We start from the raw sequence: 18,936 nt of genomic DNA, 5'->3' as shown, positions 1-18,936 counted from the left end.
TTTTGATCTTCCTATTTTGTTTTCTTTGCTTTTAGAGAAAAATAATGTTCATTAAAAATGTATAGACATCTTTTGTTTTATTTGTACTACCATGACAACCTTCTAATATTTTTATCCAGGAGTGGACATTTCCAAAACTATTTTAGCAATGTTGGTGGAAACGGACAATCAAATAAGTACTTAAGGATATCCTCCATTCTGCATTAGACCTTTTAAATTTTTTTATATTTTTGTTATAGAATATTACCTTTGCTACTAGCTCTTTTATGCATGATGATATGAGACTTAATTGTTGTTATTAGTAAATGTGATAAAGCTAGAAACGTAATTATTAGTCTTCTTTTATTCGCACAGTATCTCGGCTGTCGGCGTCAAACATTATGCTAAGCTCAATTTGTATTTTCTGTTATGTTTCTTGCAGGATCTTTAACTGTGTTGAGTCAGAAGGTGATGAACGTTACGAAAGAGGAGCACGAAGCATGAGCAGAAACATCTTCGAAGGCAAGGGGACACATTCTTCACCTCTTGACAATTTGCCTGTGCTCTTCGCTCTGTCTCTGAAGCCCTGAAAACGCCTCAAGATGCAGACCAACGCAGAAATGAAACGAAAACAGCAGCCTGGGAGAAATTGCTGAGAGATGGCGCTACGAGATGGAGCTATTGTGATCTTCAGGAGAATCACAGCCGTGTGAAGACACAGTGCAAATAACAAGATCAGATAAGGAAGGGACTTAAGTGACGGAAATCATTGTTCATTCAATGCTGCTTATTGCCTGAGGTGTCAGAAGACTGGTTCTGCATGACTCTTAGTAGTCTTACATGCTTTTGTCTTATGATTTGAACACTTACGTCCCTTTGCTATTTGATCATCTTCATGAGGACTCTGTTGTCAGAGTTATTTCCAGTTCATCTAGCAATATTAGGAGTCTGGATGTGACTGGATCAGATTTATCTGAATTCTCCCCCCCCCCCCCCCCCCCCTGCCCCTCCTCTTGGGTTTACTGCCTTTATTAGAATGTCTCTCTGGAAATGTGATCTTGATACCTGTGCCATATTAAAATTACTTCCCCTGTCCGTTCAACCTTTTAGATTTAAATTCTTCTGAAGATTTCCTTTTTTTTTTTTATCCTAAGAATGAGGTTTTTTGTTAGCAAATGTGAAAATGTATTACCAGATATATCAGGCGAAAACTTTCCAAGCAATGATGCAGTTCAGTTGTTCCTATGTGTGATTAAGGTGAGGCTGCACCAATAAGTTGTGCTCCTGCACTAATATACACTGTTGCTGTCAAGGTCGGCTGTACAGCTGCACCAACTTTATGTTTTGTTGGTACAGTGGAACCCCCATTTAAAGACAAAACAAAAAAATCATGTCTGAAATAGGTCAGTTTACAGACACTATGAACAGAAAGTCTGAAAAATTACCCCCCGCGGGTTTGGGGGAGTCCCAATTTGGTTGGGACGAGAAAGAATTTACCCGATGCTCCCCAGCATGTCATAAGAGGCGACTAACGGATTCTGTTTCTCCTTTTACCCTTGTTAAGTGTTTCTTGTATAGAATATAGTCAATTTTTGTAAAGATTTTAGTCAAGCAGTATGTAAGAAATGTTAAGTCCTTTGTACTGGAAACTTGCATTCTCCCAGTAAGGTAATATATTCTACTACGTTGCAAACCCCTGGAGCAAATTTTTGATTAGTGCTTTTGTGAACAAGAAACAATTGACAAGTGGCTCTATCCCATCTCCCCCCGTCGCGATATAACCTTCGTGGTTGAAAACGACGTTAAACACCAAATAAAGAAAGAAAGAAAGTCTGAAAAAGCAAGGTCTTAAAATGGGGTTCCAGTGTATTATATTATGAAGAAAGAATACAGCTTTTATTTGCTATTCTGTGTCTGGAGTGTGAACTGTGATGCAAACTAAGCTTTTATCCAGAATGTCACCAAATGGTTGTGGGAGGGTGATGGGTTGAAATGCCATCTTTCAGCACTTCCTTTTACTTGTTAGTCCCGGTTATAAGTTCATCAAGTTGTTTTGTATGGTGTGGTTTTTGGATAGGGTAAAAATCGTGTAAGGAACATGGTTTTTGCCTTGGCTGGTTTTGGGTTTGTGTGTGTGTGTGTGTGTGTTACTGCTGCTATAATGTTGGTAGCAGCTAGCTCACTTTTTGAGAGGGGTAAAAAAGGATGCAATGTCTACTTTTTTTAAATTTTTTTATTTGGTTTACTGCCATAACTCACGGTTGGCCTAGTGGTAAGGCGTCCGCCCCGTGATCGGGAGGGCATGGGTTTGAACCCCGGCCGGGTCATACCTAAGACTTTAAAATTGGCAATCTAGTGGCTCCTCCGCCTGGCGTCTGGCATTATGGGGTTAGTGCTAGGACTGGTTGGTCCGGTGTCAGAATAATGTGACTGGGTGAGACATGAAGCCTGTGCTGCAACTTCTGTCTTGTGTGTGGCGCACGTTAAATGTCAAAGCAGCACCGCCCTGATATGGCCCTTCGTGGTCGGCTGGGCTTTAAGCAAACAAACAAACTGCCATAACTTTGTTTTTGAATTGCAATAAATAAACAGGGTTGGGTCAACCAAAAGCAAAACACTCAAAACATTGAATTGAATGACAGAAAGGGTGAGGAATTTTGGCCCCACATGAGGATAAGGATCATATAATCCTGTGAGGGAGGTTACCCTCATGGAAATTCATTGTTGCTTTCTCCCAAGGGAAAGCGAGCTGCCATACGGTATATCGCTACCCAATTTTCATAGATGAGATGAGAGAAAGAAATGCTTAAAAAAGAGAGAAATATCATCTTTGCAGCATTTTTCAAACTTTTTGTTTGCTCAGTTTCAAGGAGAGAGGGGAAGGGATACTAAAAGCTGTTTGCAGCATATATTTGTGTATTCCTTTGCGCAGCTATCTGTTCAGTGAGCCACGCCCGTTGTGTTCTGAATTGCATGCTTTTATCAGTTGCTTGTGCACAATGATTTGACATGCAACTCTCAAAGTTGATCACTCTCTAGGCTAATTGGCTGGCTTGAAAAGTCAGAGAGAGATGTGCTTTCAATATTTGTATATGCAAAGCTTGTGAATTTTTGGTACCAAATCCCGATACTTGCTCACAGTGAAAGGCTGTACACTGTGTATGTACTGTGAGTGTGAGAACAATACATTGTAGTATGTTTGCTATTGTGAGTTGTTAGAGGGGAAAAGAAGGAAAACAGTTTGCCAAATGAACTGTTCCATGGACTTACAAGATTTTATTGCTTCTTATTGAAGAGGAGAAACGAACTTACATGTACCAAAATTGTTGTTCTTTTATCCAAATTGTTGTTCTTTTTCTTTCAACATTGTTGTTTTTATCGATGACTTACACCTTTGTTCTGAAACTGATCTCTTCTCTGTTGTTTTGTATATTGTATGTGTGATGTTTTGATTGTTTACTTCTTCCTTTATTCCTTGCTTGTCTTCAGAACCATACATCCCTATTTGACAAGTGTCATGTTATTTACACAAATGTTTATTTATTTGTTTCTTTACTGCTAATATAATGACCATTTACAGTGGATCTGAGGAGTGAAAGAGAAAAGTTTGCTGTGCAAATGTAAATATTGTGTGTACATGCATGTATACCAAAAAAATGTATACTCCACTGAAACAAGCTTTTGATGGGGGTTGGTAGCCTCATGGTTAGCGTATTCTGTGACAGTATCTGTCAGGCATGGTCATCTGTACGATGTCACAGAAATCAGCAAAAGATTAAAAAAAATCATAAAGCTTTGATTGTGTATGCTTGCTTCAGAAGAAGGCCAGAAAATAGTATTCAGTAGTCGACAATAAACACAATTTTGAAGGAAAACCTTTTTCAGCTCAGTACCATGCCTGATCTTTGGTCCTGGGTTCGATTCTTAGTTAGGGCAGGAGACACACCTATAAATTGTATAAGGTTTCTTCAAGCCAGCGATATATATGCTGACTTGTCCGTGTCTCATGTTTTGATGTGCATAGCATGCGCTGAGAGTTTTGAGCACGTTCAAGATCCCTTTCTTATTGACACATGGACGGGCGCAGTGGCGCCGTGGTAAGACGTCGGATTCCTAATCGGGAGGTCGTGAGTTCGAATCCCGGTCGCTGCCGCCTGGTGGGTTAAGAGTGGAGATTTTTCCGATCTCCCAGGTCAACTTATGTGCAGACCTGCTAGTGACTTAACCCCCTTCGTGTGTACACGCAAGCACAAGACCAAGTGCGCACGGAAAAGATCCTGTAATCCATGTCAGAGTTCGGTGGGTTATAGAAACACGAAAATACCCAGCATGCCTCCCCCGAAATCAGCGTATGCTGCCTGAATGGCGTGGTAAAAAACGGTCATACACGTAAAAATCCACTCGTGCTAAAAACATGAGTGAACGTGGGAGTCTCATGAAGGAAGAAGAAGATTGACACAAAAAAGTAGCCCTAGTGGTAGGGATATGCACCAAGGCAACGCATTCACAATCCTTTGAAGATTGCATATAGCTAAACCAATGTTTGGAATGAAAATGGCCTCACACACAATTATGCCAAAATGGCTAGTGTGGAAAGAAAACCGATACTTCATTCATCACAGGGCTTGAGTTTTACTTTCACATTATTTGACAAATTTAGAGTAAACATTTTAAAGGCATTATGTACAAGTCTTCCTACATAACCCATAACACCTCAGCTGTGTGTTTGAGCAATGTCATGCTCAGTTTGGCCCTGGAAGAAATGATTCGGTGAAGGTCATGCCCAAATGAAAAGAACTTGAGAAGCTAAATTGAAAGATGAGTGATGGAAGTCATACTTTTGTGCTGATTGTTGTTCTTGTTTATTTTCTTTTTACATTTAGTCAATATTTTACTGAATGATTTAGCAAGAGTGGAATTAGGGACCTTTGTATCCCTAGGTAAATGTGTGTTTGAATGGTTGTGGAAAGCATTTTTAAAAAAGTATTGAACAGATTTTTTTGTTATTAAAGTTGATGATTTTGATTGTTTACTTATGTGTTGACACACAGAAAATGAATTAAACTTATTTTTCTTATTGAGCGGTATGGAAATGTGTAGTTGGATGTCGATTAGTTAGAGTGTGGATTGTGCGGAAAAAATTAGGACCAAAGGAGTAATTTATCAGCTGCAGAAAATCTGTTTTGTACATTTGTTCTCCTGTGTCAGCACTAATACAAGTGTACTCAACATATATTAAGAAATGCTCATTACAAAGAAAGTTAAAAAAAATACCTTGTGAATAAAATATACTGCTTTAATCTATTTTGGTTCAATGCAGAATTCAAGACTTGGAGAGCAATTATTAGGTGCAGAAACTGTGCAATCAATTTGTTTAAATGTCTGCACTGTAAGAACTGACTTATTAAAAAGATCATGCTTGTAATGAATACAGGAAACAGTGTGGATGAAATAAACCTTTTTTGTGCAAAGCAAATCTGTTTAGCTGACAGATCGACTAAATATTTTAATCAAGCTTCACACAAATTGTTTTGTTTCTTTTTATACATTTTGTCAATATTTGACTTTATATTTTAATGAAATAGTATTGCGAGTGAATTGGTGTATGTGTGTGGTTGTTAATTGTATTTTGCCAAGTGCTACAAGTGAACTGAGTGTGTGTGGACATCTTTTGTTTGTTTTTGCTTTTGCAGAGCACTACCTGAAGATGGCATGACTGTCATTTCATGACAGAAAGGTTTTAAGATACATCAAACATTGTATCATGCAAAACGTCCATTATTGTCTACATGAAGTTGCTACCTTTGTTTTTTACTAGCAGCCTATAGTTCATGACACTGCCAGCCATTCAAACTCCAAACACCTGAAAGGTGCGTAGGATGAGAATGGCAACCGATTCCAAAAATGAAAAGACTTAGTCAGGCATTACTTTGCCTAATAATTTCAAGTATTTTACTGATTGTAGTCAGGAATAACTAGAAACAAAATCGTTAGCATGTATTACTGACTGGTATATTTTCTCTTGGCTTGTTTTCTCCCCATGGATATTGTACATGTACAGGCAATCCAAATCTCTGCGATTTCGCAGATTTCCGCGAAAGCAAACAAAAAATATATACAAAAAACAGAGAGACGAAATAGTGCTTTACTTTACATGCACAACTTATCTTTCACCAGAGGGGAGATAACTTCATGTTTACAAGGCCAACATGCTTCAGCTTCAGGGGGCATTGGCCACAGACCCTGCCCCTGGACCTATGCGGCCCCCTGGACCCCCTGCGTTATTTATTTCCTTGAAACTCATTCTTCCTTGAATGGATTGCCTGTTGTATCGACGGTTCTAAAGTTAATCATTGTCCTCTTTTGTTTTGCTTGACTGCTTTCTGTAACAGATCGACCGGTTACTTTGGGAGCTATGATTCAAACTTGTTTAGACATATTGATTTGAAAACTCCCCAGTGTGATAACTGATTAGTGTTTTACATGGTTATACAGTGTAAATGTATTGCAATTCGGAATGCATGCTAAAACATGTAACAGCAATTTTACATTTAGCTCTCCTTACTTGTGTGTTGAAGTTCTGTTGGAATTTTGTTGTGTGAGTTATCGAGGCATGACGAATTATTCTGCATTTTGGATGCAAGGATTGTATATGAGGCAGTATTGTGTTTACAGTAAGAAGTTGCATGAAATCGAAATCCTTTTTTTCAGATCTGTAATATGCACTTTGTTGTTTTGTCAAATTTGAAATTGAAGGGGTAACCTTTTTCAATGGTGTCCCCTCCATAAAGGGACGGTATTTGACACTTTTTTTAAAAATATTTTATTCGGCAGAAGGAATGAATGAAAGTTTATGTGGAATCTTTTAATGACCACAGTCTTTAGCTGCAAAAGTTTGGAGCAGCTTGTCTTGAGAACTCTTTGTTGTTTCATGCATTGTTTGTGGGTCACACGTGTACAGAGTTTTGTTATTTATCAAGCACATTCATGTCAGATGTATTTGTTATGCTATATTTACCAAATCCATATTTGTATGTGCAAGATCTGAAGTGGTTATTATTATTTTGAAAATACTGCATTATCATGTGTATTGGATGTGGTGGTATGTTCCAACAAAAATGTCATTTACAAGGCGTGGTAAATGTTCTGTTGAACATGCTATTTTCATTTAGGACTATAAAACACCATTAGTTTATTGTGATCAATTCTTGCACTTTTTGTTGTTATCAAAGTCTTTGATCATGTTAATTGTGCACATCAGTCATGAAAAATGTGAATGAAAGAAGGTACTGAACTGAAATGTCTGGTTCATACTTTAACTTCATCAGTGTATCTATCCATTTTTGAGAAAGGGAAGACAGAGTTGTTTTTCTTTTCTTTTCTAATTTTAAAAGGTGATTGTTTCAGCGGAAAAAAAGTTTAATACATAATTTCACTTCAATCTAAATAGTGGACAAGCATCGCACATTTGAAATCATGTATGTTTTGTGCCATGCACTGCACCCATATTACGTTTCAAATCATGCTGACATGTTTTTAATTGTTTTCATTTTAGTAGGTTCAGAGGCTTTATCATTTCATCTTGGGGAAATATATTTTTCTGTGAAAAATGCTGAATTTGTATTATACTTCCTTGCTCTTCAAATTCAAATGTTTCTGATATGACCAAAAATGTGCTTTTCATGACTGCGTGTGCATGCAGGACCATGCTGTTATATTTTGCTGGTTTCATCTTGCTGTGCATGTGATCCGTGTCCAATATTTGGCCCAAAATAAAGAACCACTGAAAATGCTTGGTGTCTACCTTCCTCAAGTGTGTGCTGAAAGATACATGAACCTACATTCCTTCTTTCGTGTAGGTTACCGTGTTCCCCACCACTGATCTATTCAGTCTGTTACACAAGGCAAGCTCAAAAAGATCATCTTTCAACTTAAACCCATGACCAAAAAACCAGCCTGGCTCCTTTCTGTGCAGCTGGAATTTTTGGTCGAATGAATTTTGTAACCGACACCCGCGTCAACAGGCAAAATTAATTCGGCAAACATTTCCCACTCTGCCCAGAATGCAGCCATGCTGTCGATTTTTGGTACGTGTCCAAACAACAGGATTCTCTTACTCGGTATGAAAGCATGGGCAGATCTGTGACGGTGAATAGCACAGCCTTTATTGGAAGGATGGTACATGTATCTTGAACCATTCTCACACACATTTAAAGGACTTCTCTCCAGTTTGCCAATCTTTATTCTTCAACAGTTATCATTACAATTTAGTTTACAGACATCTTTCAAAGGGAAAACGAATGCACTGGAATGTTGCTTTTTCTTCCTTAATAATAATAATAATAATAATGGACATTTGCTATAGCGCATAATCATATATATGCTCAATGCGCTTTACATATTAATTTCTGCCGTGTGAGACGGAATTTCTTACGCTTATTGAGAGAAAAAAAAGTCTATTTTCATCTGATCTTGAATTGTAAACTAAATTTGCTGTTCCTTCACTACTGCTTTGACCATCGTGCTGAGAAAATAAGATGAAAAATATACACTTAAATCATGACCAAACTTGACTTGTATCGTAGCTCACATCGGGTTGTGGTGTATGACGATTTTCTTCGTCCCTTAGCCTTTTCACAATTTTACAATACTCACATTCCCAAGAAAACTGACATTTAGTGATTTACATATACGCTGTGTATACATTGTGCTGTGTATTATTACATCACAGCAACACTACACACTGTCTACCAAAACCTTTTAATACAACAAAAACATCTTAAGCTTGTAGATGAAAAATCAATCACAACATACCCCAACATTATGACATGCACTCCCACCAACTTATCAAAATATGTATATACATAATGTTCACTAGGCAGTTCCATTTTTCACACACGTTGCTAATACACCACTCCATTACACACTCACTCACACATGCGCAGTCTCAAATCCTATGTCAAATCAATGATACAAACTTCTCTTTCACACAGATCACATATTATTAATCACAGTAATGATTACACGAACATGACACTAGACAGTTGTGCTAAGCTAACGCAAAAGAGAAATAGTCCAGCTGCTAGCTACTGCACACCAAACAATGAAAAAAAACCAGTTGAATGAAACTGAATAAGGTAACATAAGTTACCTACACTACAAAGACATTGTTCATCAGCTCATTTTCTGTTTTTTCCTGTTCTACTACAAATTTTACAAGAAACGATGACAAAGAAAATACGGGAATTATGCCTCAGAATAGACAACATTTGGAAATAGCTGCTGAGTTTGTATGACTTGTGAAAGAGTGAATACTCTTGGTTTTATTGAGGCAAACTTTCCAACGTGACATTACTGTTCAGTCACTAGCGAGGAGTGTGTCTACACCTGTGGATAAGGAGTACGTGAGGAGACACACTGTTCGCTAGTGAGTGGCCTATAATGTCACATTGAAAAGTTAGCATGTGGGGAGACACAGTGTCATGTCTGAAAGCTTACCTCACTAAAACCAAGTATATTCACTCTTTCAAAACTAATACAAACCCGACAGCGTTATTTTCAAAATTCGTCTATTAGACCATCACAAATCTGCAAAATGTGTCATAAAGTCCAAGTCTGAAGAACGGCTAAACAAAGGACTAAAGGTTTGAAGTTCACTAAATCTCCAAAAACATTTTCATGCTCTCATGCCAGACACTCGCTAGAACTCTTCCAGCTCTTTTCCCAAAACATTAGCACTCATGTTTACAGGTGGGTAAAACTAACATTGTAACAAAAGTCTGTCTCTCTTCGCCACAGGGAATTCAGACCTGGAACACAGAATCTTCAAGGGCAGGGAAACACTTGTCTTAGAAGACAGGAATGTAGCTGTCGATCTTGGCTCGATGGCGCTGAGCGACGCACTCTGCAATCCAGATGATGTTGCGAATCTCCTGTTCCTTCAGCTTGACGTAGGCATAGAAGACGCCAAACTGGAACTGGTGCATGAAGGAGTTCTTCATCAGCTTCACCTGCACATAGAGAACAGGTCATTTTAACGGGTGAAAAGAGAAAATACACAGACCCTCACTCGTCTTCATATTTGTCAAATGTACGTTAACGACTGTACAACATGTCCATGACTCACTGAACAATCTTAAACATTATGACACTGACAGATGTGTATGTGCAGTATGTACCAACCCCACCCCCCTCTTTGAAAGCATGCAAAGTACCCCCCCCCCCCCCCCCCCCCCCCTTCATTGAGAGCATGCAAAGTCAGGGATCGCGTTTACCGGTAATTTCCGGTATTTTACCGGTTAAGATTCGCCAATACCGGGAAAAAAAAGTGGATGTCGGTCAGACGTACCGATTGTTATTTGGTTTGACCGGTAAAAAAAAAAGTAGTAATTACAAAAATCGTTTGTCAGTACGAGGGAGAGAGAGAGAGAGAGAGAGAGAGAGAGAGAGAGATTTGGATGGCTTGTTGTGACAGCGCTACAATGTTGCGATTATGTCTCCATTGATGACACTTGATGTCAAGGTGTCAAACATGACGTCAAAAATCAGACATCATACTTTTCGCGCCATTTCTTTCGGTTCCCAGTCCATCGTAAAATCTTTCAGTTTATGTAAAAAGGGACGGCGTCTAACTATAGCCGACATAGCATCATACCGGGAAATCACGTACTCACACCAGCTTAGATCTTTGTCTACATACAGTTGATTATTGTGAGGCGAGGCGAGTCGATTGCGATGAAGAAGCAACGATCTTTACTGTCTTTTCTACCCCCAAGAGGTGAGAAAAGGCCTTTGAATGAAGGAACTGAACGTGAAAGTACTTCAAGGCCTAGTACATCTGCAGAGCCCGAGTCTCAAGCGGCGGCAAAGAAACCAACATCGGCATCTTCCACTGTCAAACGATTTCAGGAAAAATGGTGCAAAGAGTTTCTGTGGTTGCGGACAGAGGGGGACTGAGGGGGAGAACTTTCTCATGTTTTGTGAAGACTGCAAAAAAACACGTCAAAAAAATGGTTACACAAGAGGTTGTCGAAATTTTCAACATTCATCTCTCGAAGACCATTCAAAATCGCTAAGTCATAGAAATGCTGTTGGCTCTGCGCGTGAAAACTTTTTGACAACAAAGACTAGGCGAAAGTGAAACTGTAACAGTAAGTAACTTGTGAGTAAGTCTTCCAGTTACGTGATTACTATTTGCTTTCCTATTTTATTTCGGAAGTCTCTCTCTCTCTCTCTCTCTCTCTCTCTCTCTCTCTCTCTCTCTCTCTCTCTCTCTCTCTCTCTCTCACAGCGGCTGCTGATGTGTCACTGTCAAGTTGTGCGACAGTTGCTTTGAGGGGGGGGGGGGAGGGGAACGTCCGCATATCACTGACATTGATTTAATGTATTGTAAGTCATTGTTTGTCTTTTACTGGTTGCCTTGGCAAGCTTACCGATTTTCGTGAGAGCCTTGTAGCCAGCTCATGACGTCATACCGGTTTGAAAAATACCTAGCGCGATCACTGAAAGTACTGATTTCTAATAGTTCTGAAATCATCATTAAAACTAAAAGTACCGGAAAAGATAAAGCTCAGAAATTTTGTTTAAAGTAGGGAAGCCAAAGTCTGCTGAAAACGTTCAACCATTATGGCAAGTCAGCTGAAAGATATAAATCCTAGCAACAGCCAAATAACAAATATGAGGTTGAGTGGATTTGATGTCCCACGCGATATCAAAACAAGCATTTTGTTATCGCATTCAGACAAAAACTGACCTCATGTTCAAAGAACTTGTCTTCCAGGGTTTTGTCTCCAGGGTTGGTGCCAGCATCATCAAACAGTTCCTTGTATTCCTGACACACAAAAAAACAAAAACTCATTAGAATTTCTACTTGAAACAAGAAGAGCAAACGCTCGATCGAGTCACTTTCGCAGTTCTGAATATTATATGAGGCATCAGATGGACAGGAAGAAATTGCTATTCACAACACAATGAGTCACGTTCACATAAAATTTGAGCCCGGTCACTTTTATAGTTTCCGAGAAAAGCCCAACGTTAAGTTGTGTGTTGCCGAACAGAAAAGGCTAGTTATCTCCCTTGTTTTTCTGATAACGTTCGTAAAAGGCTACAGATGTAAATACTTTGATGTAAAGAATAATCCTACAAAGTTTCAATCACATCCGATGAACTTTGTCAAAGATATAAAATGTCTAATTTTTCCTTTGACGCTGACCTGTGACCTTGAAAAAGGTCAAAGGTCAACGAAACCATCGTTAAAGTGTAGAGGTCATTGGAGGTCACGACTAAACAAAATATGAGCCCGATCGCTTTGATAGTTTCCGAGAAAAGTCCAACGTTAAGGTGGTGTCTACGGACGGCCGGCCGGACGGCCGGCCGGACAGACTAACACTGACCGATTACATAGAGTCACTTTTTCTCAAGTGACTCAAAAAATCGATCAAACATATGTTTCAACCACAGAATCTGAAACCACTGCTGCTTAAACTATGTAAAACAAATGTAAGCAATCATGTACTGAGGTTCAAAGAGCGTGGGGCTTGTCTGGAATGGTTGTGAGGGTAGGAGGATGACGGCGCTTTACAAACAAGTGTCATTTACACTCTTTGTGCACAAGCACATGTGAGCGGGCATATATACTAGAATGAATACCCGCTTCGCCGGGTACCCGGCTTCGCCGGGAAGAAGTAGAGCCGAATGATACCCGGCTTTGCCGGGAAGAAGTAGAACCGAATACCCGGCTTTGCCGGGAAGAAGTAGAGGAATACCCGGCTTTGCCGGAATGAAAGCGTTGTGGACAGTGACCTTCTAAAAATAGTAACGGGAATATCTGGCTTTGCCGGGATGAAAGCGTTGTGGACAGTGACCTTCTAAAAATAGTAACGGGAATATGGATTGACGCCACACGAAGGAAGGGAGATAAACGCAAAACACTAGAGAAGATAAGGAAGAGTTACTGGGAATGGATCTGGGAAGATGAACAGAAAAACCAAAATCGGTTGAGCGCTGCGCGCTGAGAGCATGTGTTGAAAATTCTCATCGACCAGGTTGTGTCAGGGGTCTACCTGAATATTCCCACCAAATTTGAAGCAGATCCATCGAGAACTTTGGCCGTGCATCGCGAACACACACACACATAGACAGACACAAGTCGTATATATATATAGATATATGTACACGTCCTTGGGAGATAACCATATGGCAGAATTAAAGAGAGTGAGAGCAGAAAGGGATGTCACCACTACAAGAATACTCACTGCGTAGTAATCAGCGACGGTGCGGACCTGGTCATAGTCCTCACACTGCGACAACATCTCCAGGCCGTCGGGGTAGAGTTTGCCGCAGCGAGGGTACAGCTTCTCCCTGTCTTCCTTGCTCAGCTCTGTGCCGAACGAGTTGATGGTGATAATGAACGCACGCCTGTCTGCCTCAAACTGAAAGCGAATGACAGGTAATGTATTACCTTTCTGTTCTTGACTGTGACAGTACCACCTAAAAATAACGGCATTGCTAATAATCACCATAAAAATGCCTGTGTCTATGCGAAAAAAGAAACACAACCCCTCAATCATCCAAAGAATGAAAGCGTAAGACGTAGAGGTGTAAAGAAAGGTTTCAAAGACAAAGTAAATAGTTTTTAAAGACTGTATTGACCTCCCTATCAAATCACATAAACTGGACACGATTTATGGAAATCAAATTGCTCAACCAACACCGTCTCATACAGCATTCTTATACACGTAGTATACATTGACAAGTCTCTAGTAAAAGAAAGAATAGTGGTTAGAGATATCTCTAACCACTATTCTTTCTTTTAGATTTACTAGAGACTTGTCAATGTCATCAAATAGTAAAGTTCCCTCCAAAACTGCAGAGAGACACACAAGAACATACAGTACAAGCACTTATCTGTACACCCATCCAAAGGTGCACCCACACTTACCGCCAAGGCCTCACACATGACCTCAGCTGTTCCACCACCCATTCCCTTGCAGAAGTTGAAAAAGTCCTCCAGGTAGGCCTGAAACAAATGAATCAGAGAAACTAATGCAACAGACTCAGGACACAGATACCCCCCCCCCCCCCCCCCCCCCCATTTTTTTTAAAACAGAAAACATTTCGAGAAAATCAGGTTTTCTAAAATACGGAATCTTGAAATAGTGCTAACCTTTTAGGTCCAATAAGCACAATTTCTGAAAAAGCAGACAGGGCCACAAAGAGCGATGGTCTTATTCTTGAATCAGGGGGTTTAGGGGGATTCCACTGTATTTGTATTAGTACTGGCACATACTGCAATGAATAATCATTGTAAGATACTAAGAATCCTAAATTATTTTCAGGACAGAGTATTCCTTCTCACCTAGTCTGAAGTAAACTTGGTGCACTTCGCATGACCTGGGATTTTATAACCGAAGGGAGGTAACAACATTCTGTCTGAGATTTGAGCCATTGTAGTGAGGGGAAAACTTATGTACTGACTCAAATCTAAATCCTATATATTAAATGGCCAAGAATAGGATTAAGATTTAATTTTCAAAAGCATGTATACAAGTATTATCGTCATTAAGAATTTCAATTCAAGGCACAAATTTTATCTTCAGATCACACCAAGGCAACGCAGCAACATAAACAATTACTGAGAGAAATGTTCATGTCGCACAGATCAGGTAAAATGCAAATAAAAAACATAAACAAGAGGCGAAGCCTGCAAGGCTCACGTAAGAAATCGACAAACAGTAACACAAACTCAATCACTCCGTCACACATACACACACACAGTAAGCATAGGTGACACGGCGCAAGAGTGCGAGGCACTAGATCTAGATCTGTCTGTCTGTAGCCTACTTACGGGGACACAACTGCCAGATGGCCAGATCGACACTGCGCTTTCGACAGCGCTTCCTCGCGCAGACACTGGAAACACGCTGTGCAGATTAACCTGTAGGAAATCTCCTTTGGTATCTTCTTTATCTATTTTTCTGGAGCTACGAAACCGAACAATGTGAAATCGTCTTCTCCGAATCAGCGAACTGCAGCTCGGTGATAACTGTATCTATACCACAATCCTTCACGCGATCTGACCTAACCTTGACCCCTGACCTGGTCTACATACCACACACGACACAAACCAGTCACCTGTTTTTACCCCCCCCAAAAAAAAACCACCACCCGTTTTCTTTGGATACACACTTTAACTACATACGTGCCGACGAAATGTTGATCATTGCTTCAATATTTTGAAGCTGTTGCTTGGATAATAACCAGGTAAAACAAGAGGCGAAGCCTTCACGGCTCACGTAAGAAATCGACAAACAGTAACACAAACTCAATCACTCCGTCACACATACACACACACACACACACACACACACAGAAAGAGCATAGGTGAAACTGTGCAAGAAAGCGAGACACTAGATCTAGATCTGTCTGTCTGCATGTAGCCTACTTACAGGACACGACTGCCAACTAGTCTCGGCGCGCTCAAAATAATAATGACCGAGACTTTCAGTACTTCCTTCGCGTGACGTCTAACCCTCTTACGTCATAATGTGACGTCAATGTAATGTGACGTCTTCAAATGTTAGAGTTTCTACCACAGACATACACACACACGCACGCACAAACACACACACACACGCACAAACGCACAGACAGACAAAGTTATGATCGCATAGGCTACACTTACGTGAGCCAATTAGTATTTCGGTGTTCAGTCAAATGTTAAAGTTTCTACCACAGACATACATACATACGCACGCACAGACAAAAGTTAGCATCGCATAGGCTACACTTACGTGAGCCAAAAATAGGCTGATTAACCCGAGTCAGGAAGCAGATGTTCACATAATTTCATGACGTGCTAAAAAAAATGTCATACCTTGTACAGTGTGTTTCTGATGATTTCAATGTTCATCTCATCAAGATCTTGCTCCAAAATGCAGTCAATGAAGTATGGTGCTGCAAGCAAACAAATTGAAAAAATTTCAAATCCAACTGTATTTCCTTCTTCCTTGATTTGAGACCACTTTCTACCCAAGACCTCATGCAGGGGTTCATATCTTCTTTATGAGGAAACATACTTTTCCAATAAAAAGACAGATTTGTATTAAAAAGACTGGGATTGCAATTTTGGATTTCCTCCCTGAGTAAACACATCATGTGTGTGTGTGTGTGTGTGTGTGTGTGTGTGTGTGTGTGTGTGTGTGTGTGTGTGTGTGTGTGTGTGTGTGTGTGTGTGTGTGTGTGTGTGGTGTGTGTGTGTCACTGTGTGTGTTTGTGTTGCGGTGAACCGCGGTGAATAAATTCTGTTTCGCGATACGAATTACGAAAATAAACACTTTTTTGTTCGGCTGGACTTCTTCACTTCTTTCACTTCCGCCACACAAAAGCAGCGTTTTTCTGCACAGTTAGTACATCTAAGTATTGCAATTCGTGTACAAAATCCCTCCCATCTTCAAAATATTGCCACTAATATATACTACCCCTCCCATCGTAAATATTCTGCATCAAATTTGGTGGGCATATTCAGGTGGACCCCGGGCACAAACTGGTGGATGAAAATTTTCAACACATGCTCTAAGCCGGCGAACCGCCACGCTGCATACTGTCTCGCAATTCACCCGGCAAAGCCGGGTATTCCTCTAGTATATATATATACTAGAGGAATATATATGAGAGCCAGAATTTGTACTTCTAAAGGAATATTGATTTGAAAAACAGGTGACGCAATAAACGGGCACCTAATTTCACAATAACATCAGGGTGTTTTTTTTTTATATATCATGACAGTAATACAACATGCTTTTCCTACTGTCCTCAATAAATAATGCAGTCACCAGGATGAGGTATCTCAAAGTCAAAACAAAATGTTCAGAATGGAAATATACTGCTTCCCAAGTTACAAGCTTACACCGTCAAACTTGTCCACAACGATCACCCGCAGGAGCGATCAAAAGTGGTCTTTATCGACAGGTGGTCGCAATGGAATATATGAATTATAGAGGTTAAAAAAACAAACCTGTAGGAGATTCTTTGGGGGTAGTTGGAATAGTACTAATGCTAATAGGCAGGTGATTGTTATACTTATAGAGAGGTTGTCATCAGGGCATGTGCGAATGCATTATCAAATTTACTTACCAAGAGGTGTGTCCACCAACACAGCATTGTACAACTCAGCAGGTGTTGAGGCAATGTGGATGGCCTCCATCTGCTCAAAACTGCCGAGAGGGTGACACTTGCTGATCAGCTCACTAATTGGTCGCTGGTGAAGCGTCCCAGTGATCAGCAGGATGATATTGTCGATCATGTAGCCATACCTGTAGACAGAGAAATTTTCATTCTTTATTGAAATGTATTCCACCACCCATCAGAAAACATGATTACCTTGATAGCAATGTTTTCACATAATTAGTATCGACTGATATGACAATGAAATGAGTAAATAACCAGAATTGTATAACGTTATAAACAGAAACATACACTAATCCTTACAATTATATTTCTTGGTTCTCATAATATATATATCAGACTGCTGGCATCTACGCATGGACTTGCAAACAAGTACAGCAGTGATCACAGGCAGAAGTGAACGTACAGTCAACAAAAGGACCTTGTTCCCCTAAAGAAAGATGTCTTTTGAAGCATACCCGGTTATCTCATCAGATGTATTCTCTCCATAACTGTTTGGTGCATCCCAGTTTACTTTGGAGTCTGGGGTTGCTTAATATCTTCAAAAGACAATTATGACTAAGACAAGAGGAAGAGATTAGATCTTCACCAAATTTCATGCTGTAACAAGCAGACTGCTCTAGCTGTCACAGATTCTACACACACACAAAAAGCAACTTTGTGTGTGTGTAGAATCTGTGACAGCTAGAGCCGTCTGCTTGGTTGGCTTAACTGGAGTATTCTTGTCAAGATATAAATGGACAGAACTTACGTCATGTAGTCAAGAAAGGTTGCCAGTGGTTCCAGACAGTGGTTGCGTAGATGTTGAAACTCAATGACCAGCTTCTCTCTCAACTTGTCATCGATCACTGATACTGACAGAGGGCTTGGTTCATTTGCAAGGAAATTGCCATAGTCCGTGCTCTGGAGGTGAAGTTTCAAGTCTGCAAGTAAGAGATAAATAATGATGTAAGTAATTTGAGTAATAGTAGTTTGCCACCATTCGTATGATGATATTCTTCTCTTGCATTAATCATTCTGCATTTCTTATACAGTAGTAAGCTTTTATAAATTATATAAATGAATAAAAAGTGACTTTGAATGCCACACAATTCCATCACTCATGAAAATTTATTCAGTTGCAGAAAGTGACAACTGACATGCCATACTGTTACACTGAACGGGTTATTTTACACAACTTTAAACCATCTTACCAACAAAGACAAAGAAATCGGAAAATTACAAAGAATTCTGTACTTAAACACGGCATAAATATCAAGATGCTGAAGATAAACACAATCACTGACATTACACTGAACTGAGCCATCAGTGTAGATTTCATGCATTCTGACACTCATTGATAAAATTTCTTACCTTCCAGCGTTTCACACTGAACGAGGTTCAAATAATCAGACTGTCGTAAAATCCCTGATTTGAATCCTCGAACAAGGCCTTCCAGATAGCCATGGTCAATATTAAATGACAATTCTGGAAACATTTTCGCTTGTGATGTGTGTGTGACAAGACTCGCCGAAGATGTAAGCACAGTCACATGACACACTGCCCTCTACTGCACAAGAGAGATAACTCTGTTCTACTTTCGATTTTGTTTCATGGTATTCTAGCAACAGTTACTGGATGTGTGTGTGTGTGTGTGTGTGTGTGTGTGTGTGTGTGTGTGTGTGTGTGCGTGCGTGCGCGTGCGTGCGTGCATGTGTGTGTGTGTGTGTGCGCGCGCCAAGTAAAATGCGACTGTTTTTACATTTAGTCAAGTTTTTACTAAATGTTTTAAAC

General features: G+C 39.8%; 2 protein-coding genes across 2 annotated transcripts in view; one reads left to right on the top strand and one right to left on the bottom strand.

Moving 5' to 3' along the window:
* LOC138968196 (large neutral amino acids transporter small subunit 2-like) overlaps positions 1-7,771 on the top strand; it is an 89,175-nt gene extending 81,404 nt beyond the window's left edge. The window contains exon 12 of the mRNA XM_070340750.1: positions 422-7,771. Within this exon, the coding sequence (XP_070196851.1) occupies positions 422-483 (62 nt within the window). The 3' untranslated portion in view covers positions 484-7,771. The remainder of the gene's footprint in view (positions 1-421) is intronic.
* A 427-nt stretch (positions 7,772-8,198) lies between these two features.
* LOC138968203 (V-type proton ATPase subunit d 1-like) lies at positions 8,199-18,707 on the bottom strand. Its single transcript, XM_070340759.1, has 8 exons — positions 18,517-18,707; positions 17,915-18,086; positions 17,113-17,291; positions 15,854-15,933; positions 13,919-13,996; positions 13,233-13,409; positions 11,732-11,809; positions 8,199-9,989 (listed from the first exon to the last, which is right to left on the bottom strand). The coding sequence occupies exons 1-8, from the start codon at positions 18,638-18,640 to the stop codon at positions 9,828-9,830; spliced, it is 1,050 nt and encodes a 349-aa protein (XP_070196860.1). The 5' UTR covers positions 18,641-18,707; the 3' UTR covers positions 8,199-9,827.
* Between the last annotated feature and the right edge of the window lie 229 nt (positions 18,708-18,936).

The sequence above is a fragment of the Littorina saxatilis genome, linkage group LG1 (assembly GCF_037325665.1).
Source record: "Littorina saxatilis isolate snail1 linkage group LG1, US_GU_Lsax_2.0, whole genome shotgun sequence".
Classification (NCBI taxonomy): domain Eukaryota; kingdom Metazoa; phylum Mollusca; class Gastropoda; order Littorinimorpha; family Littorinidae; genus Littorina; species Littorina saxatilis.
This window is presented reverse-complemented; position numbering and strand designations above follow the sequence as displayed.

Excerpts from the sequence above, each read along its gene's own strand:
- LOC138968203 (XM_070340759.1), bottom strand. The coding sequence starts at position 18,640 with ATGTTTCCAGAATTGTCATTTAATATTGACCATGGCTATCTGGAAGGC. Across the intron at positions 13,410-13,918 it reads TCATGTGTGAGGCCTTGGCG|TTTGAGGCAGACAGGCGTGC; the intron begins GTAAGTGTGGGT and ends ATTCGCTTTCAG. Across the intron at positions 11,810-13,232 it reads CCGTCGCTGATTACTACGCA|GAATACAAGGAACTGTTTGA; the intron begins GTGAGTATTCTT and ends TTTGTGTGTCAG.